Genomic DNA, 18996 nt, shown 5'->3' with positions numbered 1-18996 from the left:
TGAAAATTTAAGATACGAATCACTATAATTACTTTTCAATTAACAAATTAAATATTATGATTTTGGTGGATGAAAGTAATGAGAGAGGGGAGATTTAATCAATCAACATTAAACAAACTTTGTTTTGAGTTCTTTTATTGATACATTTGTTGATATCCTAACATATGAATGAAAATAGAATATGATTTATACAAAAACTTTACATTTTTTATTTTGATCATATGTATTTTTTTTTTTTTTTGTAAATTGTAACTTTTATGATTATATAGTATGAGTAATCAATGTTTTTTTTAAGTATTTTACACACATATAAATTTTAATATAAATATTTTGTTAACGTATCTTAGCCGTATCGTATCCTAAATTTTAAAAATTTCGCGTATTCGCGTACCCGTATCGTATCGTACCCGTATCACACTACGTATCCGGGCTTCATAGATGTTAACATAATCCATCCAAGTGTGTCAACGAGTCATCATCAATTAGTAAAGATGGTGTCCTATTGAACTGAGAAAAAATAATTAAAAATGTTGAACTAAACTCTAATATTTGTTTGGTGTGCAGATAGAATAGACATGTTTACATTTTTATGATATAAAGCTGTATTAGGATATGACTTGACAGTGATAGAATAAACATGTATTCTGTTATGTGTTTGATTCGTAAATAATAGTAAAAATTAAGATATCATTATTTTACCGTATCATACATTTGGTACACTTTTTTTTATTTGGTCAAGTAACCTAACGGATAGAAATTCACCTTTAAAGTGAATAAGTGAGGACATTTGATACACTCTTGATGATGAAAAAGAATTTAGTAGTAACCAGAAGATGAATACAATGATGTCCAATACATAAATGATAATGATACACTTATAAGCATAAGCTAATAATCATTTCATTACTAAAGTGTTTACCTTAAAAACATTGTAGTGTAAAATTTCATTAGTGAAAGACTTCAATAAATCTATGCTCCAATGTGTACTACTACATCCAAAATTCCAATCAATCATTTATCATCACCAAATGCAACTCACGTCCTCATACAAGAACAAGATCACTCTCACGCACATAGGCAGAAGGGCACGAGGTGGTGGGGCCCATGCAAGCAAGCTGAAAGTTGAGGAAGTCATCACTGGATTTTGATGTTTAACTAATCCAATGGTCAATAGGAAAACTAAACAACAGAGTGCATCATGGCCGATGCATGGCATGGAGACCCCGCCTCCACCCCTTTGATTCATTTCCTGATCTGATCACGTACGTACACTATTCTTTCCATGTTCTCTTTTCTCAGTCGAACACATCAATGTTTTCAAAATCGGACTGGATATAATTTAAATGCCATTTGTGCTTTATTTTTTCTGTCACACGCTCTTCAATCTTGATGTTATAATCTCATGTCAAGACTAATCCATAAAATTTTGAGTATCTTGTATGAATTTATATATGATGTCTAACATTTTTTTTATTGTTGAGGGATTGTCATTGGTTTTGCGTATAAATGTTCAATCTAGTGATCCAAGTTTGATAGACTTTGGAAAAGGTATGGAAGATTGATATTCCATGAAAGGCCGAGGTTTTTGGAGATCACTTTAAAAGAGACTAGCAACTAAAGAAATTTGATGTATGCATTTTGAATATTACTATGGGGTGGTGTATCCCTTATAATAAAATTATCTTTGTTTATTCCATGTGGTGAGTATCGTTACACCACACATTTCTTAACACATTTGTTTTATTGGATAATATTCACAAAGATCTCGTTAAAACATATGGATCTCGTATTAATTTAATAAGAATCATATGAGTTTTAACCAATAAAAAAAATGTGTTTAAAAATGTGTGTTAAATAGCGTAGGTTAACACTCTTCTTTCATTTTGTTGGCAAAAGTAAGGATGTGTTCCTTTTCATGTCCATTGTAGATTCTTCCACGTTATAAAGCATTGGACCGAAGAAGCTCCCTTATACTCCCTCCGTCTCACAATATTAGTCGTTTAAGGTTTGTGCACGATTATCAAGGAAATGATTAATTGTGTTGATTTCAATGGTAAAATTAATAGCATTTACTAAAACACCCTTATTAATTGTAGTTAGTGGAGTAGTTAAGTTGGATGAAATTCAATAAATAGGGGTATAATAGTGGAAAAAATAATAAATGCTGCATTGGTATTGTAAAGTGACTATTATTTTGAGAAAAAGAAAAAATGCTAAAGAGACAATAATTGTGAGACGGAGGGAGTATAAATAAACCATTATTGGAAGCAAATAAAATTTTAAGAGTTTAATTTTAATACATTCGTAAAATGTTTATATTGTCGACATATAACAATCATCCATGTGTGATTTTAGGAGTTGTTACGAATAAAATCAAACCGTTCTAATAATTCAACGGTGATAATAGATTGAACTTTTACACGTACATTGATTAAAAGTTCACTTAATTATCTAATGGAACGTGTTGACCTTAGTGCTTGGTGGCATTCTTATTTTGATAAGATAAGAAAACTAATGTTGAGAAAAGAAGTTATGGAATACTTGAATGATAGATAAATTATTGGACCGTAAAAAAAAAAAAAAAAGATAAATTATCGAAGTTCTAAAAAATATTAGTGGCCACATTCGTCAATCTCTCATCATCCACATGTTCAGGTTGTTGAGAGACGTCCTTATTTCAAACATTGCCAACAAGGCAAAACAAGATACTCCAGATTTTGTTCTATGTTTCCTTCACAAGATGCTAAAGATGTGTTATTTATCATTAACAACAAAAATGTGTTATTATTTCTATTATGAAAAATCAAGGACCAACATGAAACATCCACATTTAAGTGCCTTTTTCATGTGGGGAAATAATTGAAACAGACAAGTTCAACAACAGCTATAACAATTTTATTAATTGCTATTATTACTATTATACAGCAAAGGAGGCTATACTAGGCAGACTTTTCCAAGCAACAAGAAAGGAAAAAGCAAGACAAAACCCACAACTTTCTCCCAATCATTATATTGGTGCTATTTTTGTTTATTTTTTTATAGAAGAAGGAAAGAACTAAGAATAAGCCTAGAGGTGCTACACATCAAAATGTAACTTAAGATTAAGAGAGGAGAAGAATCTACGATAGTCTAATTAAAATATCAATGCTGTGATCAAGTTTGCTAGAAGACCCGCACACTATTAACTTCTCTATAAATATGAGATATTTGAACAATCAAATCTTGAAGGTTGAGAGAATGAAATATGTCATCCAAAATAGATTGGAGAGCGACAACAATGAATGTGATATCCTTTTTTATTATTACCAATGAGAGCTAAGGAGTCTACTTCAAAGAAAAGAGAATGAATAAAATTTTAGCATGCATAGGTTCTATTTTCCAACTCTAACATCCATGTGAATGTATATGGTATATGGTCAAATCACTAAATTTGTGTTAAATGAAGAATTAATTTGTGCAGTTTTTTTTTTTGTGAAAAGAATTTGTGCAGTTTCTTTGGTCCAAATAATTTGTGCACTTTGAAAAATATGAAACTGTAGTTTAATTAGAAATATATATATATATATATATATATATATATATATATATATATATATATGAAACACATGGTCGTTCTTAGAGTTTTTCGGGGTTTAGGTATAATATATAAGAAAATAGCCCCTTACATAATACGTAATAAAAAAATTTAGCTTATTGTTGTGATTTTTATAGCTCTTCATTTCATTTTTTTTTTTTTTTTGCTTTTCACTACCAAATAAATGTTTTTTTAAGCAACATTTGAATATAAATCAAAAACTTCATAGACACCAAAGCAAAATAAAATACCGGAGAAGTAGAGAACAATAGGCTAAGCAAAGTAGAATGAAATTTTAGCATCTAAAAATTAGAGACTGAAATTTTAACACCTAAGAAAATTGACATTACTATATTGAAAAATAAAGACTGAATATTTAGCACCTAAGAAATTTTAACTATATTGATTGAAATTTTCGCAATTCTTTCAATCAATTCAAGAAACTTATATTTATATAATTTAATTTTTTGGAACCCTTAAAAGACAAGATTAAGATTAATTTCTCTATTAAGCCCATTTTCAACTAAAATATAATTTATTTTGTTATAAAATTATCCCAATTTCTTGGATAATAAATATCACCAATATTTTTAATATTAGTGAGGCACATTATTAGGAACAAAGGGACAAAAAAATATCACCAATTTCTTTGATAATAATTTTTTTGGCACATTGTTAAGAACAACCAATTTTTTTATTGGGAGGGTGTTTATAGAAATCTTTGTGTTAAAATGGGATATATATAGCAAATTGCGTAAAAATGGCCGAAACATTAACAGGCTTCAGCCCAGCTCCACATCATGTCAATATTTGGGGCATTTTAGTGTACTTTCCCATATAAACCTAATATTATAATATGCGCCTCTAACCATACAATAAATAAATAAATAAATAAATTTAGGCCCCCTATCGGCATGGGCCCTAGGCCATCGCACCCCCGACCTATGCTTAGGGTCAGCCCTGATGAAACATCTTTTAGTATATAGATTTATCGAACATGTGCAATATTGCACATATTAAAACAACTAAATGTAGAAAGATTTTATTAAAAAACAAAAATTATTTATTAATAAGTTATATATTAAATACAAAATGTATAAGTTCCAAAAGAAAATATTTATTACTCGTATTATAGTGAGAAAGCCTCTATCATTATACCAACAAAAAAAAAACCTCTATTATTGAGTGGACTGTTGTGGTGCGTGAAACTTGGGTGATCGCTCTTTAAGCATCTGACGATTACTTACAGACAGCTATTTAACAATAGCTAATTGTTGTTTGGTACAATTTAAATTAGTTGAATCAATTTAAAAAATAATTTGAACGATAATTAACTATCGTTCGACACTTTTTAGATGTTTAAAGAGCAATCAATTGAAACTTGGGCATTAGGGTGGAGAATGGGAATAGAGGACGGCTTGGGCTGTTTTTGGTGCTAGATCCATATAAATATGGGCTCCATATGGGTTTGATCAATATTTTTTAGACACTTGCTATTTTCACATCCATTGTTTCCTAGAAACACATGGAGATAATAAAAAAAAACCCTAGTTTTCTAGTTATAAACCAGCGGTAGTTAACTATAAGTGGAGTGTTTTTGGTCATTTCCATGTGTTTCTAAGAAACAATAGATGTGAGAAAAGCAACTTTCCATTTTTATGAATTCATTTCATGAAAATGGTACTCTTCTTTTTATGTTTAACTAGCGGTTGCGCTAACGTTTGAAAATTATGTACAGTGTTTTTTTATGAAATTTTGATTTTGATTAAAACTAAAAATATAAATGTTTGTTGCTTCCAAGTTATAACAAATCAAACTAATCATGATTATCTACTTCAATGACACCAACAATATAATCTAAATTCTTATTTTTTAATGACACCAACAACTTTTATTATCGAAAAAGTTGTTTAAGAGTATAATTAGAATAATGAAAAAGTTGTTTAAGAGTATAATTAGAATAATGAAAAAGTAAGTATAAATATACTCATCTAGTTTGTTACACTTTTATTTTAATATTTGAATTTACTTTTATCTATTTGTTATATGTGTTTTTTTATTTGTATTGAAAGTTGAGAATAATTTTGGAAAGAGAAAAAGACAGTCTAAAAAAGTTGAGGATAATTTTGAAAAAAGAAAAAGACAGTCCAAAAGAGTCAAAACATGCTATTTTCTTTATATATAGTATAGATATAGAATAGATTTAAGAAGATTTGAAGAGTGTGTAAAATAAATTTTATATTAAAAACATTAAAATTTATTCAATAGTTGAAAGATAAAATGATTTATATTGAATTATTTTAGGGATATATGGTTTTTTTTGTTAATAAGAGTTGACTGAGCGGATTTTATAAAACAGACATTGACTAAGAGGGGAAATCAATATTTGGTTAGGCCTAAAATAAACAAATATTTGGTTAGGCCTAAAGAAACTAATGTGGAATATCAAAAAAGATAAAGAAACTAATGTGACGCCGAATAAACTAATATCTTTTTGGGAAGTGTTAACTTGTACCTTTAAGGTTCAAATTTAGAAACCAAATGTAGAAATAATATATTAGAATGAGTGCATTAAATTTAACCTTTAATGTTTTAATGAATTGAATGCACATGGTTTAAGAGAATATTTTTTTTTTATTTCTTAACATGTGCCCTAAGAGCACAAATTAACACTACCCTATCTTTTTGCGTCTATTTTCTATCCTTATTTTCCATATAGAACTTCTCAAGCATTGTTTGGATGATGTGAGACAGTCTTTACTCATAGAGTTGACCTTCTCAAGCACATAATATAATAATATTAAAATAATATTTGGAATAACTTAATTTTTAAACATAGATTCGCGTACAAGTACAAGTTGAAATACCTATATTTCTTTAGGAGATTGCATTTTCATTTTTAAGTTCTCTTATTTAAACAATTTTTTAGGGATATATAGACATTATAAACTTAGATCAACTTGTCTTTTAACAGAAGAAACATAAATTTGTTTTAATCAAATAACTTCCCTAAATTAGAAGTACATGCTTCATATTTGAGGGCATCATTCTCTTAAGAATTGGATGATTTAGAAAAATAATGTTACAAATCAACTCAAATTCTGTTTTAGCAACTGATCCACTACGCATAACTATTCATTTTCATGTGTTTTCACTTTTCATCTTCAATCATGTTCAAAATCTCTAGCAAACACACTCAAAGTTAAAACCATGTAAATTCTTACACAATATCTCTCTTACTAGCATTACTCTTAATTTGCTTAACCATAGTATATCAATCAAAAGAAGAAATGATTCAACAAACTTTGAATTTCCAATAGATACATGTATATTGTACTATTGTATAATATAATTGTATAATGTATATGTTGGTTCCCTTTGTATTACAAATTTTCACTTCCTCTTTTTCTCTATCAAGTATCAACCTTAGTAATATACTCCATCCGTCCCTATATGTAACCACTCTTTTCCTCTAATAAAAAAGTGTTTACATATAGAGACGGATGGAGTATTATGCATTCTATCCCCATCCCTACAAGGTAAAAAAAAAAAAAAAGTAAACTTAATTGATCGATGTATTAAACCCAAAACCTCAAAAATCGAAAAAGAAAAGCAAAAACAACAATAGCAATCACCATAATAATCATATCCATAACCCTCTCTCTCCTCAACTTTCTCTCTCTTCTCTCTCTCTTCCTCCCACCAAACTCCTCAAACCTCTTCTTCTCTCTCTCAACATCCACTTTCCTCCTCTCACCCTTCTCCATAGCCCCAACCAAAATCCCCAAACTATCCCTCCCAATCAAATGTCTCCCATCCATATCCTCCATACTAAAACTCACCCCACTCACGTGCATCTCACCCCCCACTTTCCCACAGCACGTGACCTTCACCATACACTGCACCATTCCCATTACCGTACCGTATAAAACCTCTAACTCCCCCGTAAGCCAATGTCTTCTTACTGTTACCGGTAACCGGCTTGAGAGGTTAACCGAACGCTTACGTGTCGGTTCAATAATAATCCAACTTAGACTCAAATTTTGTTCTAACCATTCAACGACGTCGTTTTGTTCAAACTTAATATTTGTTTCAATAGTTTCATTTGGTTCTAGAATTTCAATCCATAGAGGTGAACAAAGAAACCATCCTTTATGTGTCTCTGTTCTTAGAAGCTTTGAAAAGACAGGTTTGCCCTTGTAATATATATCAACTGCGGAGACTAATTCCTTCGTAGCAGATAAAACCGATGAAGACGAAGTATCTGAAGATGAAGATGAATAATGGATGGAGGGGAAGGAGTCGGAGAAGATGGAGCGGTGAGAGGAGGGGAAGGTGGAGATGAGTGACGTGGCGAGGGGGTTATTGAGAGATGGCCATGTGGAGGTGATGATTTTTTGCCAGAGGTGGTGTTCGGTGCAGAGGTTGTGGAGGTGGGTGGCGGTGGAGGAGGCGGAGGTGAGTGATGTGCCGTCGAGTCTGGTGAGGATGTGAGATTGGAGTATGTCGGGGTGGATGGTGGTGATGGGTGAGTCCATAAATTAAAATGATAACTTATTTGTGTTGGAATGAATATTTGGAAGGGTTTTAGAAGGAAAAAGGATGAAGATTTTGTGTTGTGTGTGAAATGAAAAGTGTGGAGAGGGGAAAGAGGTGTGGGTTTTATATAGGTGGATAATAGACTGATTTACTATAGTTTGAAATTGACGTGTAGAGCATTTTTTTTTTTTTTGGTAGAATGACAAAAGAAAAGAAAAAAAAGAAAAAAGTCCTAAAAATATGGCTTAGTCTTGGATATTAAGCCTCAACACGGGAAATACTTGTGTGACATTAATGTCACGGTGACATTAAATCTGGGTCACACATTGGGTGACATTAGATGTGTTGTGTGGCCCAGATGCAATGACAATGACAATGTGTGGTTCAGATTTAATGTCACCGTGACATTAATGTCACCAAAGTGCCACCCGCCTCAACACCGACTTCAACTTTGACGAGGGTGTCTGCTGAAAAGTCACACCTAATCTTGAAGAGAATCGTCTACTTAATTGACAAAAATGTTAAAATTGATAAGTGGAATATAATTAGAGTTTGAACCTAGGATCATTAGCTTATGTATGAGTTTGGAATAATAATTGTCATTTCGTCTATATAAACAACGATGAGAATTTAAGAATACTTTGATGAGATAACAATAAACCTCTTTCAGATTAATAAAAGATTATGTGTTTTATACGATTTTATTCAACTCAAAAATTAATCTATACAATAATGTGTAGATAATATTGATTCATTATAAAATAAATATGATGAGATGTGTTCTTGTGAACATAACTAAATTGATAAGAACATCCCATAAATTTCTTGTGGCTATACTACTTAAAAAAAATATGGTGAGAGGTAGGAAGAGGATTAGGAAAGGGACTCGTGATTTGCGTGGTTAATGGTAATACAAGTTGAGGAAACAATGTAGTCAAGAGTCAAGAGTGGCTGTTAATTAGTTAGTGGTAATGAAGTTGGCGTAATCCCGTTACGTGGATAATAATATTTAAAGGAAAATGCTTTATGGTACGACAAAATGTGTCGCACGAATTGCACGAATTCCTCAATTTTCAATTTTCTCTCTTTTTAAAGTCTAATTCCAGCCATATCTCCCTTTCTTATTTTCCATTTAATTTTTTTTTTTTATTTTCCATTTAATTAACTTTATCACTTCAACGTTTTTATTTTGGCCACGACACTTACCTTTGATAGTAGAAAAATGGAATCATTAAGTCGTTAGGTATGATATGATGTACAATGTGCACCTTGATGGTGAGGCTTTGTTGAATTTACACTGCAATATTTCTAAAGGATGCTTTGTGGCAGAGCACCGCTGCAAACTATTGGTGGATAATATTTTGTGGTAATCCATTACAAAGTTAATGCAATTCATACTGTGAAATAATAATTATCTTACTTGTGTCAGAAAACAATATTTTATCTTACTTGGGTCAAAGAATTGCTAATCAGCATGAGGCGTTAGTTATATACACATGGTAGAGTATTCGTGCAAATTGTGCGACAAATTTGTCGCACTATATAGCACTACTCATATTTAAATTCCTCTTTGTTTGATGGCTTAAATATGGTATTGGTCCCTGCAAAATAGGCCAGTTTTGGTTTTAGTCCCTGCAAATTTTTTTTATAGTTTTTGGTCCCTGCAAAAATAGGTCAGTTTTGGTTTTAGTCCCTGCAAATTTTTTTTATAGTTTTTGATCCCTGCAAAAATAGGTCAGTTTTGGTTTTAGTCCCTGCAAATTTTTTTTTTATAGTTTTTGGTCCCTGCAAAAATTCTGGAAAAATGAAAAATTAATAAAAAAACTAAAAATTTTTTAAAAAATTCTGGAAAAATGAAAAATTAATAAAAAAATATTAAAAAATTCTGGAAAATTGAAAAATTAATAAAAAATATTAAAAAATTCTGGAAAAATGGAAAATTAATAAAAAAATTGAAAAAAATATTAAAAAATTCTGGAAAATTGAAAAATTAATAAAAAATTTAAAAATTCTGGAAAAATAAAAAATTAATAAAAAAATTGTAAAAAATATTAAAAAATTCTGGAAAATTGAAAAATTAATAAAAATGGAATTTTTTTTTAAAAAAACGGAAAAAAATTAAAAATTCTGGAAAAATTAATAAAAATAAAAAACGATTAAAAAAATAAAATAATCTAATAAAATGAAAAATAATGCTAAATTCTGAAAAAATAAAAAGATTAAAAAATTCTGAAAAAATAAAATTTTGAAATTTTCTAAAAAAAATTAAAATTCTGGAAAAATTCCCGGTTTATAAATACACAAAAATTCCTGGAAAAAATACTAATGAAAATTTCGAAATTTCGAAAAATACACAAAAAACCTAAGCTCGGTTTATAAATACACATATTTTTTCCCTTATTCTCGGTTTATAAATACACAAAATTCCCGGAAATTTTTTTGGAAATAAATACACTGAAAAAACTAAGCTCGACATATATACTAATTAAATTTTCCAAAATTTTTATTAAAATTTCGAAAATTTCATTTTTCCAGAATTTTAATTTTTTCCAAAAAATTTCGATTTTTTTTTCAGAATTTGATACTCTTTTTTATTTTTTTCAGAATTTATCATTATTTTTCATTTTATTAGATTATTTTATTTTTTTAATCATTTTTTATTTTTATTAATTTTTCCAGAATTTTTTAATTTTTTTCTTATTTTTTTTCATTTTTATTAATTTTTCAATTTTCCAGAATTTTTTAATATTTTTTTCAATTTTTTATTAATTTTTCATTTTTCCAGAATTTTTTAAATTTTTTATTAATTTTTCAATTTTCCAGAATTTTTTAATATTTTTTTCAATTTTTTTATTAATTTTTCATTTTTCCAGAATTTTTTAATTTTTTTATTAATTTTTCATTTTTCCATAATTTTTTTATTAATTTTTCATTTTTCCAGAATTTTTTAATATTTTTTTATTACATAACTGGGGTCAGGGACTATTTCCAAAAACAAAAATTTTGCAGGGACTAAAACCAAAACTGACCTATTTTTGCAGGGACCAAAAACTATAATTTTTTTTTGCAGGGACTAAAACCAAAACTAGCCTATTTTGCAGGGACCAATACCATATTTAAGCCTTGTTTGATTGGAATCAGCTAAGGTATTTCCTTCTTTTTGGATTTTTCTTGATTGGGTTTGTTAGTCAATTTTTTCCTTTGATTAATGGATAAATACTAACAACTTGCTTAAATAATGATTCACGAACTTCTTTTTTTGACAACGATTCATGAAGTTTATAGAATTTTTGGATATGCATTAGCGTTGCCTTTCCTAATCATTAAACCGTGTACAATGAACTACTTTTTTTTTATGTGTACACATCTTTTAAACAGGGACGGCCCCATATCTACTTGTACGCGGGTCTTGACCCTCACTATTTTTGAAGAAAAAAAACAAAAACAAACTAATACTTATATACACTATGAAATAAAAAGAGGAAATAATGACAGTGAAGTTTAACTAAGATCTACACTATAAATTATAAAACAAATATATTCAAATAACGGTTAAGTTTGATGTCGTGAAATTTGGGATTCTTCATTTGTGTGTGTGAATATTTAAAGTGAATGCTTTCACTTCATTTATTTATCTACCAATAAATAAAATTATTGATATTTTATTTTTACCAAATTAACATATTGCAGAACAAGAACACCAATTTCAATAAAAAAACTAAATTGAGAAACCACGATCTTTTAATTCGTGAAAAAAGCAACAACCACGTGTCACACAGGAACTGAGAGCTTTGATTTTCTTCTCAACTTATTGATGAAAGCCACATACAACAAAAAAAAAATAACCGTTATTTTTTTAACTGTTGTTTTTTCAATACTATCTTATTAGTATGGAAAATGTTAACCGGTGCCCCCGGGGCACTGGTTAAGGATGTTAAAAGAAGAAATTTTAAGTCAAAAAATATACTTTTTAAACTTTTAATGCATTGATTACACAACTATCAATGCAAATATTACTATATTTGCTTTCTTAACCAGTGTCCCGGGGGCACTGATTAACATGACCCTATTAGTATTAATTCCCCTAACTTTTACTATAAGCTAGTTTGCTATCTTATAGCAACAATTAATTCATAGCGGTAAAAAAATTAGGGAAATTGATACTAATAAAATAGTAGATTGAATTTGTAATGTTTAATAAAATTAACGGTTGAATTAGCTGATAAACATAAAATACATAAAATTATATAGTTTTATTGATGTTTAACTTTTAAATTTAGATGATAAAAGTAAAATTTCAATAAAAAAAATGGCACATTACAAACTATAGGGTCAAACGCTACTAGAAGTGCATAGGTTATAAAAAAGAATAAATTGCACTTCTCTTTTATGTGAAAAACTTAAAACTCATCTTTTCTCTTAAGTTAAAATATATACTCAATCTCCCGTAGAATTAATAACTTAGAGTAAACTTTTTTTTTTTTGCTAAGCAAGGAGTAATGGCAGACATCGGGAGGAAACACCGACATACCAACTAGGTTGGCATCTGGGAAACCTCCGTCCTATGCCGCCAAACTCTAAAATTTTATTAAAAAAAGGAAAAACAAATATACAAGAAGAGGGGGGACTAGGTCAAAACCCTCAGAAGAAAAACAAACAAAAAAACTGAAAAAAAAAAAAAAAACTACTACAGACTAAGAAAATCTGTAGTTAAACAAACCTACTCTATGACGAAGAAATCCATATGCAACTGACGATCAGCCGGAAGAGTATCTAACCAAATAGAACTTTGAATCCCATGACCCATATTTGTCAATTTGTCCGCACAGCTGATACAGACATTCCAATATAACAGAATCATTTGGAAGATGGAAGAGCACCCTTTGCGCGGGTTTGATAGGACGTGCCAAGGACTTGCTTTTTACGAGTTTGCTTCTGCGCCTTGGTAAGAACTTGAGTGAAGCCTTCATCAGCCATTCGTTGATCATATTCACGGATTCTGGCCCATAAATCAAGACCATCTTGAATGTTCTTGCTAACATGTTGCTGTACACGAGGGACCGGAAACGATAAATTTACCTCTGCCTCATCTGTGATATTGTTTGCTGTGTGTTGGAATAAAGAGGGCTTTGGTGTGTGCTGTGATTGGGGTGTTGCCTGCTCGGATTCTGCAACGCTGTTGTTGTGCTCAATTTCTCCATCAACCATGCTTATGTTCTCATCATCAACTATCGCCTCTAACACATGCACTGAATTACTAGGTAGCCGTTCATTGCAATTTTTTGTAGCATCAGACTGAACCTCAAAAGTGTAAGTAACTTGTAACTCTTCATTAGCAGAAATCTGAGGTTCAGCCATCTGTGTTGCATCATTCGGTATGGTTTGCTCCGTAGCCTTATCTGTCATATCCGCTGCCATATCCGTGCCATCTGTGTGCTGTTTGTCGGCCAAAGCATCTGGTTCTGTGCCTTGAGCATGCTGCTGTGCAGGAGCAGGAATATTAGTGTCCCTCACTACTGGTACATCACCCTGCTGGCCAATATCCGGTGCTGCAAACGCCTTTGAAGATCCAATACCCTCCGGGTTATCCTTCGGCTCCCAGGTTTGTTTTGATTTCTGCGAATGGATCGGTTGCTTACCACTATCAAAAGATTTCTTTCCAACAACCGGTGGCTGCTCATGTGTTTCCTCTCTGCGGGGATGTAGCCTACGACATGAATTGATATGGTGACCAATATTGTGGCAGTGTGAGCAGAAGTCTGGAAGTCCCTCGTATTTGATAGCAATGGGGAAAGCAAAACCCTCTCGTTCAACCAACACCTCATAGAAAACCTTCTTAGAAAGATCCAAGTCAACAAGTATCCGTGCATAGTGGTCATATAGTCTATTCCTTGTGACGTTATCGATCAGTAGCGGCGTTCCCACAGCGCTAGTGGCTTATAACATAAAACTCATTTTTAAATAGTTCCCTCTAAAAAAAAAATTGTCATATTTGATCGGGTTTAATAATTATTCTAATATCTTAATTTTATTTTGTATTGCTTTCTATATATAAATTGTGAATGTTGAAGAGTCTCACATCGAATAAGAGATTATCCAAACATGTGTTTATAAGTGGGGACAATCCTCGCTCGTAAATTGGTTTTTGTGGGATTGCGTTAGGTTCAATCACAAGTTATAAGATGGTATGAAAGCATCCTCCACGATTCGTTGTGCAACCCTTTATCAGGCTTCCACTAGCAGGCCACCAACATTTATATCCAGACACAAAGCCCAATATTGTTGGACATGAGGCGGTATATTAAAGAATCTCACATCGGATCAGAGATGGTATGTGCTCATAAGTGGGAGCTATCTTCATCTCATTAATAGTGAATAAAGATTTTATAAAAAATAATATTATGAATAAAAATTAGAGAAAATCTGCATTATAATTTTGATTATATTAAAATGGATCAAAATACCATTTCTCTCCATATTTTTGTGTGTTAGAGTTTCATCGATAGACAATTAAATTTTTTTAAAAAATAAATATTAAGTGATGAAAGTGTATATTTTGACATAAAAGGGAAGAGTAATATAATTCAAGCTCTTCTTAACAGAGGAGAGTGTAAGTTTGTCTAAATGTTTAACCTAAGAGAAGAAGGAACATTCATTGAGCTTTATCATGGGATGCAACATTCATCATAACATTATTACGGCCTAAGCAATGGTTCATTCTATGTTCCGCGTGAATGGTGATAAATTGTTTATATGGCCATCAAAATTGATATTTAAAAAGCCTACGATCGCTTTAATTGGAACATCATCGAGAAATATTTGTAGGAGTGCAAGTTTCGAGATAAACTTATTCAGGTTATTCACCAAATATGTTTCACATCCCCTACCTACGAAATCTTGTGGAGTGGAGATAAAACAAACTCCTTTACTCCTACTAAAGGTATAATATAAGGGAAATACTCTCTATCCTTATTTGTTTCTCATTTGCATGGAAAGAATTTCTCATATTATGGTAGATCAAGTTTAAGCATAATACTGGAAACCGATGTATACATGTATGATCCCTAAAATTCTGACCTTAGTTTTGTTGACGCTCTTGTTCCTTTTACATATGCTTCAATTGAACAAACTCATTGTGCTACGCCTATCTTGATCTTGTCTGTCTAGTGTCTAGTCAAAAGATTAAGACTTAGAAATCTACACACACACACACAAAAAAAAAAACCCAAAATGTTAGTAATCAACTTCGAGATGATCTTCCTTAGCACACATGTTTCTCTTAAGTTAGCAGTTTGGGAAGATACATGGGGGCTAACATATCATTGGGAAGAACTAACAAAGGTCATATCAATTACATTGTCCACAAAATCCATAACAGGTTAAGCGCTTGGAAGCACCAATGTTTGAGTTTGAGTTTAAATAGGTGATTAGTTCTATTATGTATTATCACATGAAATATGTGAAGATTCCCAAATCTATTTATGATGAGATCGAGAAAATCCAACGTATTTTCATATGAGGAGATACTGAGCACGGGAGAAAGGCCCCACCTTATCGAGTGGGATATGTGTTGTCAACAAAAGCTTCATGGTGGATTAGGGATAAAAAAAAAATATACGAATGAGGTTTTTTTCATGAAGATGCTTTGGAACCTTATTAAAAAAACCAGACGATCTTTGGTGCCGAATGCTTCTTAGCAAATATGGGAGAAGTTCGTATGTTAGTTTAGTTTGCATTTCTCAACCTTATGATTCTCTATTATAGAAAGCTTTATCATGGTTGTGGAACGACTTTCAGCGGCATGTGGTGAAGAAAATTGGCAATGGTAGAAATACCAAGGAAGGAAAATATTAATTTTTGGTCTAAAATGGATTCTTTATAAAATGTGAGATTTTTGAGTGAGAACATTCGAAATGCTATTGTGAATCAAGTGCTTGCCCTACTAGCTCCTAAAGATGCAGAGGGTATCTATTTGTTGGGGTGAGGAGCAACTAGCACCGACCATTTTTCCTTTCATAGGGCTTACACCTTTTAAAATAGAGTTTCATGAAATTTTTATGTTACTACTTAATAAAAAACAATTTCTCCAACTCAACACACCACTCATTTTGATTTTTAGTAAATTGTAAATTATTGAATAGGTTATTTTGATTCATCTATTAAAACAATACAATACAAACAAAATTTATCTAATCATCTTCCTACTGCTTCGTACGGTAATTCTGAAGCAATAAGTGAATGTACCCAGTTAAGGCCTGTTGATGTAGACCGATGAATAGCCCGAGTTCATACGTAAAACTAAGTTGGGCCATCCTAATTAATCTTATAAGTGGTAATTAATGAGGTATCCCCATTGTCAAAATTAAACTTTGTTTCAAAAAAAATAAATAAACAAGCCACTAATACTTTTACATCAAAAATAAAAATATAGCAATACTTTAATATTACTAGTAGTTTGCTAAACACAAATTGTGATATATTGACCATTGACAACTAAATTTTTTGATTGAACGTGTGTGAACATTAGTTTGTTCGGATACATAAAAATTATTGATTAACAGTAACAGTGAGGAAAAGTGCATGAGATTTGCATTATCTATTAACCAGTCAATTGAAGGTGTCAAATGTCAATATCATCATCCTTAGGTCCCACGAAAATCTTCCTTGCGTAAAATAATCGACCATACACGCGCACATGTGCTTATTGTAGGAGTACTATTTTATTTTAGGTTTAATTACACTTTTGACCCTCTAAGTTTTCTAAAGTTGTGATTTTGACCCCCTAAAAAAACAACTGTTTTCAGGCCCCCTAAATTTACTTTATGTTGCAATTTTGGCCCCCACGCCAATTTTGACCCAGTCAACGGACACGTAGGCGCCACGTGTGTAAATTTTTTTATTTTTAATTTTAAAAAAATAAAAAAATATTTTCGTAATTAAAAAATTGTTTTTTTAATTACAAATAAAAAAGTTTTTTTAAAAAAATTGTTTTTTTAATTACAAAAAATATTTTTTGTTTTTTATTACAAATAAAAAATTAATTACAATTTGTTTTTTGTTTTTTTACTATAAAAATTTAAAAAAATATTTATTTTTTAATTACAAAGTAAAAAAAATATAAAAAAAATACAAAAATGTGTCCACGTCAGCGTTGACTAGGTCAAAATTGGGCTAGGGGGCCAAAATTGCAACAGAAAGTAAACTTAGGGGGCCTGAAAAGAGTTGTTTTTTAGGGGCCAAAATCACAACTTTGGGAAACTTAGGGGGCCAAAAGTGTAATTAAGCTTTTATTTTATGGGTCATGTTAACCAGTGCTCCGGGGCACTGGTTAAGGGAGCAAATATAGTAATATTTGCATTGAAAACAGTGTAATCAATACATTAAAAGTTTAAAAAGTGTCTTTTTTGATTTAAAATTTCTTCCTTTGGCTTCCTTAACCAGTGCCCCAGGGGCACCGGTTAACATTTCCCTTATTTTATTTGTGTGTGTTTATAATACATTTGTCGTATAATTGGAAGTGAAAATGTCGGTTTAAAACTATGTATTCTCTAAATAGCATAACTTTTGATCTGGTTGACGATTCTAGAGTGTGATTTGCATTCTTGTTTATGCACAATACTCCATCCGATAACTATTATCAATAAAAAAATAATTATATATGTTTATTGAATAACTAACGTATCAAGTTTGTCGTGATTTTTTGCTTATAATATTGATCAAATAGAGTATTCGGGTCGAGTCCTGTCTATTTTGGGCTTGGACTTCTGAGTTGCGTTGAACACTACCATTTTCAATTAATCAATAAGACATGGACACATGAAATGAACCATTAATTCTGAGGTATGTGGAACACTACCATTTCCTAATACTCAACAAGACATAGACACATGAAATGAACCATTAGAACCATTGGAACCATTGGAAGAAGTTGAATTTGTTTATAGATTTTTTTTTTTTAAGATGAGTAACATTCTAAAGGCTCAATAAGATTAGAACAAGTCTCAAAATTCAGAACATTTACAAAAATACTTACAAATCAACCATTTAAAAGATCTTCACGTCAATTATGATAGTTGAAATCACTTTTTGTAGTATATATTTAAACTTATTACCAATTGAAGCAATATTTATCGAGAGAATACATTGAAATTAGTAATACGAATTGAATTATGGTAGTACTATAATTGGTATTCACATCCACTAACAAGACTTTAGATATACAGGGATGCAATTTGCTTGTTGTAGTTGATAGTTGGGGTTTTGGACACTTTTTTCTTCTTCCAAGTTGGTTGGATTCATACCATATACTGTATACCAGTCCATCAACTGTGCAATTTTCTTATCTAATTGGACAACGTACGCCATCGTCCAACTATATCTATCTGATCTAATTGTACGCATGTTATGTACCTCTCAACTTTATGATTTTAATGCAGTTGCAATATGAAAATATTTTATACCATCAATCAATCATACTTCTCTTTATTTGAGATTATAAAAGACCCTTTGATTTGTTACGGATTGCAAAAAATAAATTGAGAATCAATAATTCAGTGGATAATTTATTTATTTTTAAAAAAAAGAGAAGTTGTTTTATGTTTGTCTAGCATGAAAATCATTTTTTTTTTCAAAAAAAAAAAAACAGTATGAAAAATATTATTTTTTGAACAAGCTATTTAAACAACATTTTTTTTTCTTTTGTTCAGATTCTTCTTTTAAAAAATATATATAACAGACAGACGAAAGTTTCTGAAAATGATTATTTCACCAAAAAAGTCAAAATAAACATACTCTAAAAGTATGAACAACAATTAATTGAACCCACTAAAAGTTTAATTTAGTAAAAAAAAAAAAAAATCTTTCTACTTCTTACACTTATTGTA

The 18996-nt window shown here is 30.6% G+C and overlaps 1 protein-coding gene and 1 pseudogene across 2 annotated transcripts; both read right to left on the bottom strand.

Moving 5' to 3' along the window:
- Positions 1-6865: 6865 nt before the first annotated feature.
- Positions 6866-8212, bottom strand: LOC146950248 (F-box protein At2g27310 pseudogene; annotated as a pseudogene). Its single transcript, XR_015027471.1, has one exon. The product of XR_015027471.1 is annotated as an F-box protein At2g27310 pseudogene (transcript).
- A 4758-nt stretch (positions 8213-12970) lies between these two features.
- Positions 12971-18478, bottom strand: LOC146950247 (uncharacterized). Its single transcript, XM_085748617.1, has 2 exons — positions 18415-18478; positions 12971-14049 (listed from the first exon to the last, which is right to left on the bottom strand). Exons 1-2 carry the CDS (start codon positions 18476-18478, stop codon positions 12971-12973), a joined length of 1143 nt encoding a protein of 380 aa, XP_085604743.1.
- Between the last annotated feature and the right edge of the window lie 518 nt (positions 18479-18996).

This window comes from Medicago sativa, chromosome 2, assembly GCF_051527215.1.
Source record: "Medicago sativa cultivar Bolivia chromosome 2, Bolivia_mono, whole genome shotgun sequence".
Taxonomy (NCBI): domain Eukaryota; kingdom Viridiplantae; phylum Streptophyta; class Magnoliopsida; order Fabales; family Fabaceae; genus Medicago; species Medicago sativa.
Note: the sequence above shows the minus strand (reverse complement) of the source record. Positions and strands in the feature narration are given on the sequence as shown.

What these genes read in the sequence shown, in the direction of transcription:
- LOC146950247 (XM_085748617.1), bottom strand. Translation starts at nt 18,478, where the DNA reads ATGGCGTACGTTGTCCAATTAGATAAGAAAATTGCACAGTTGATGGAC. An exon ending in GGACTGGTATACAGTATATG is followed by an intron (nt 14,050 to 18,414) that starts GTATGAATCCAA and finishes TTATGTTATAAG; the next exon opens with CCACTAGCGCTGTGGGAACG.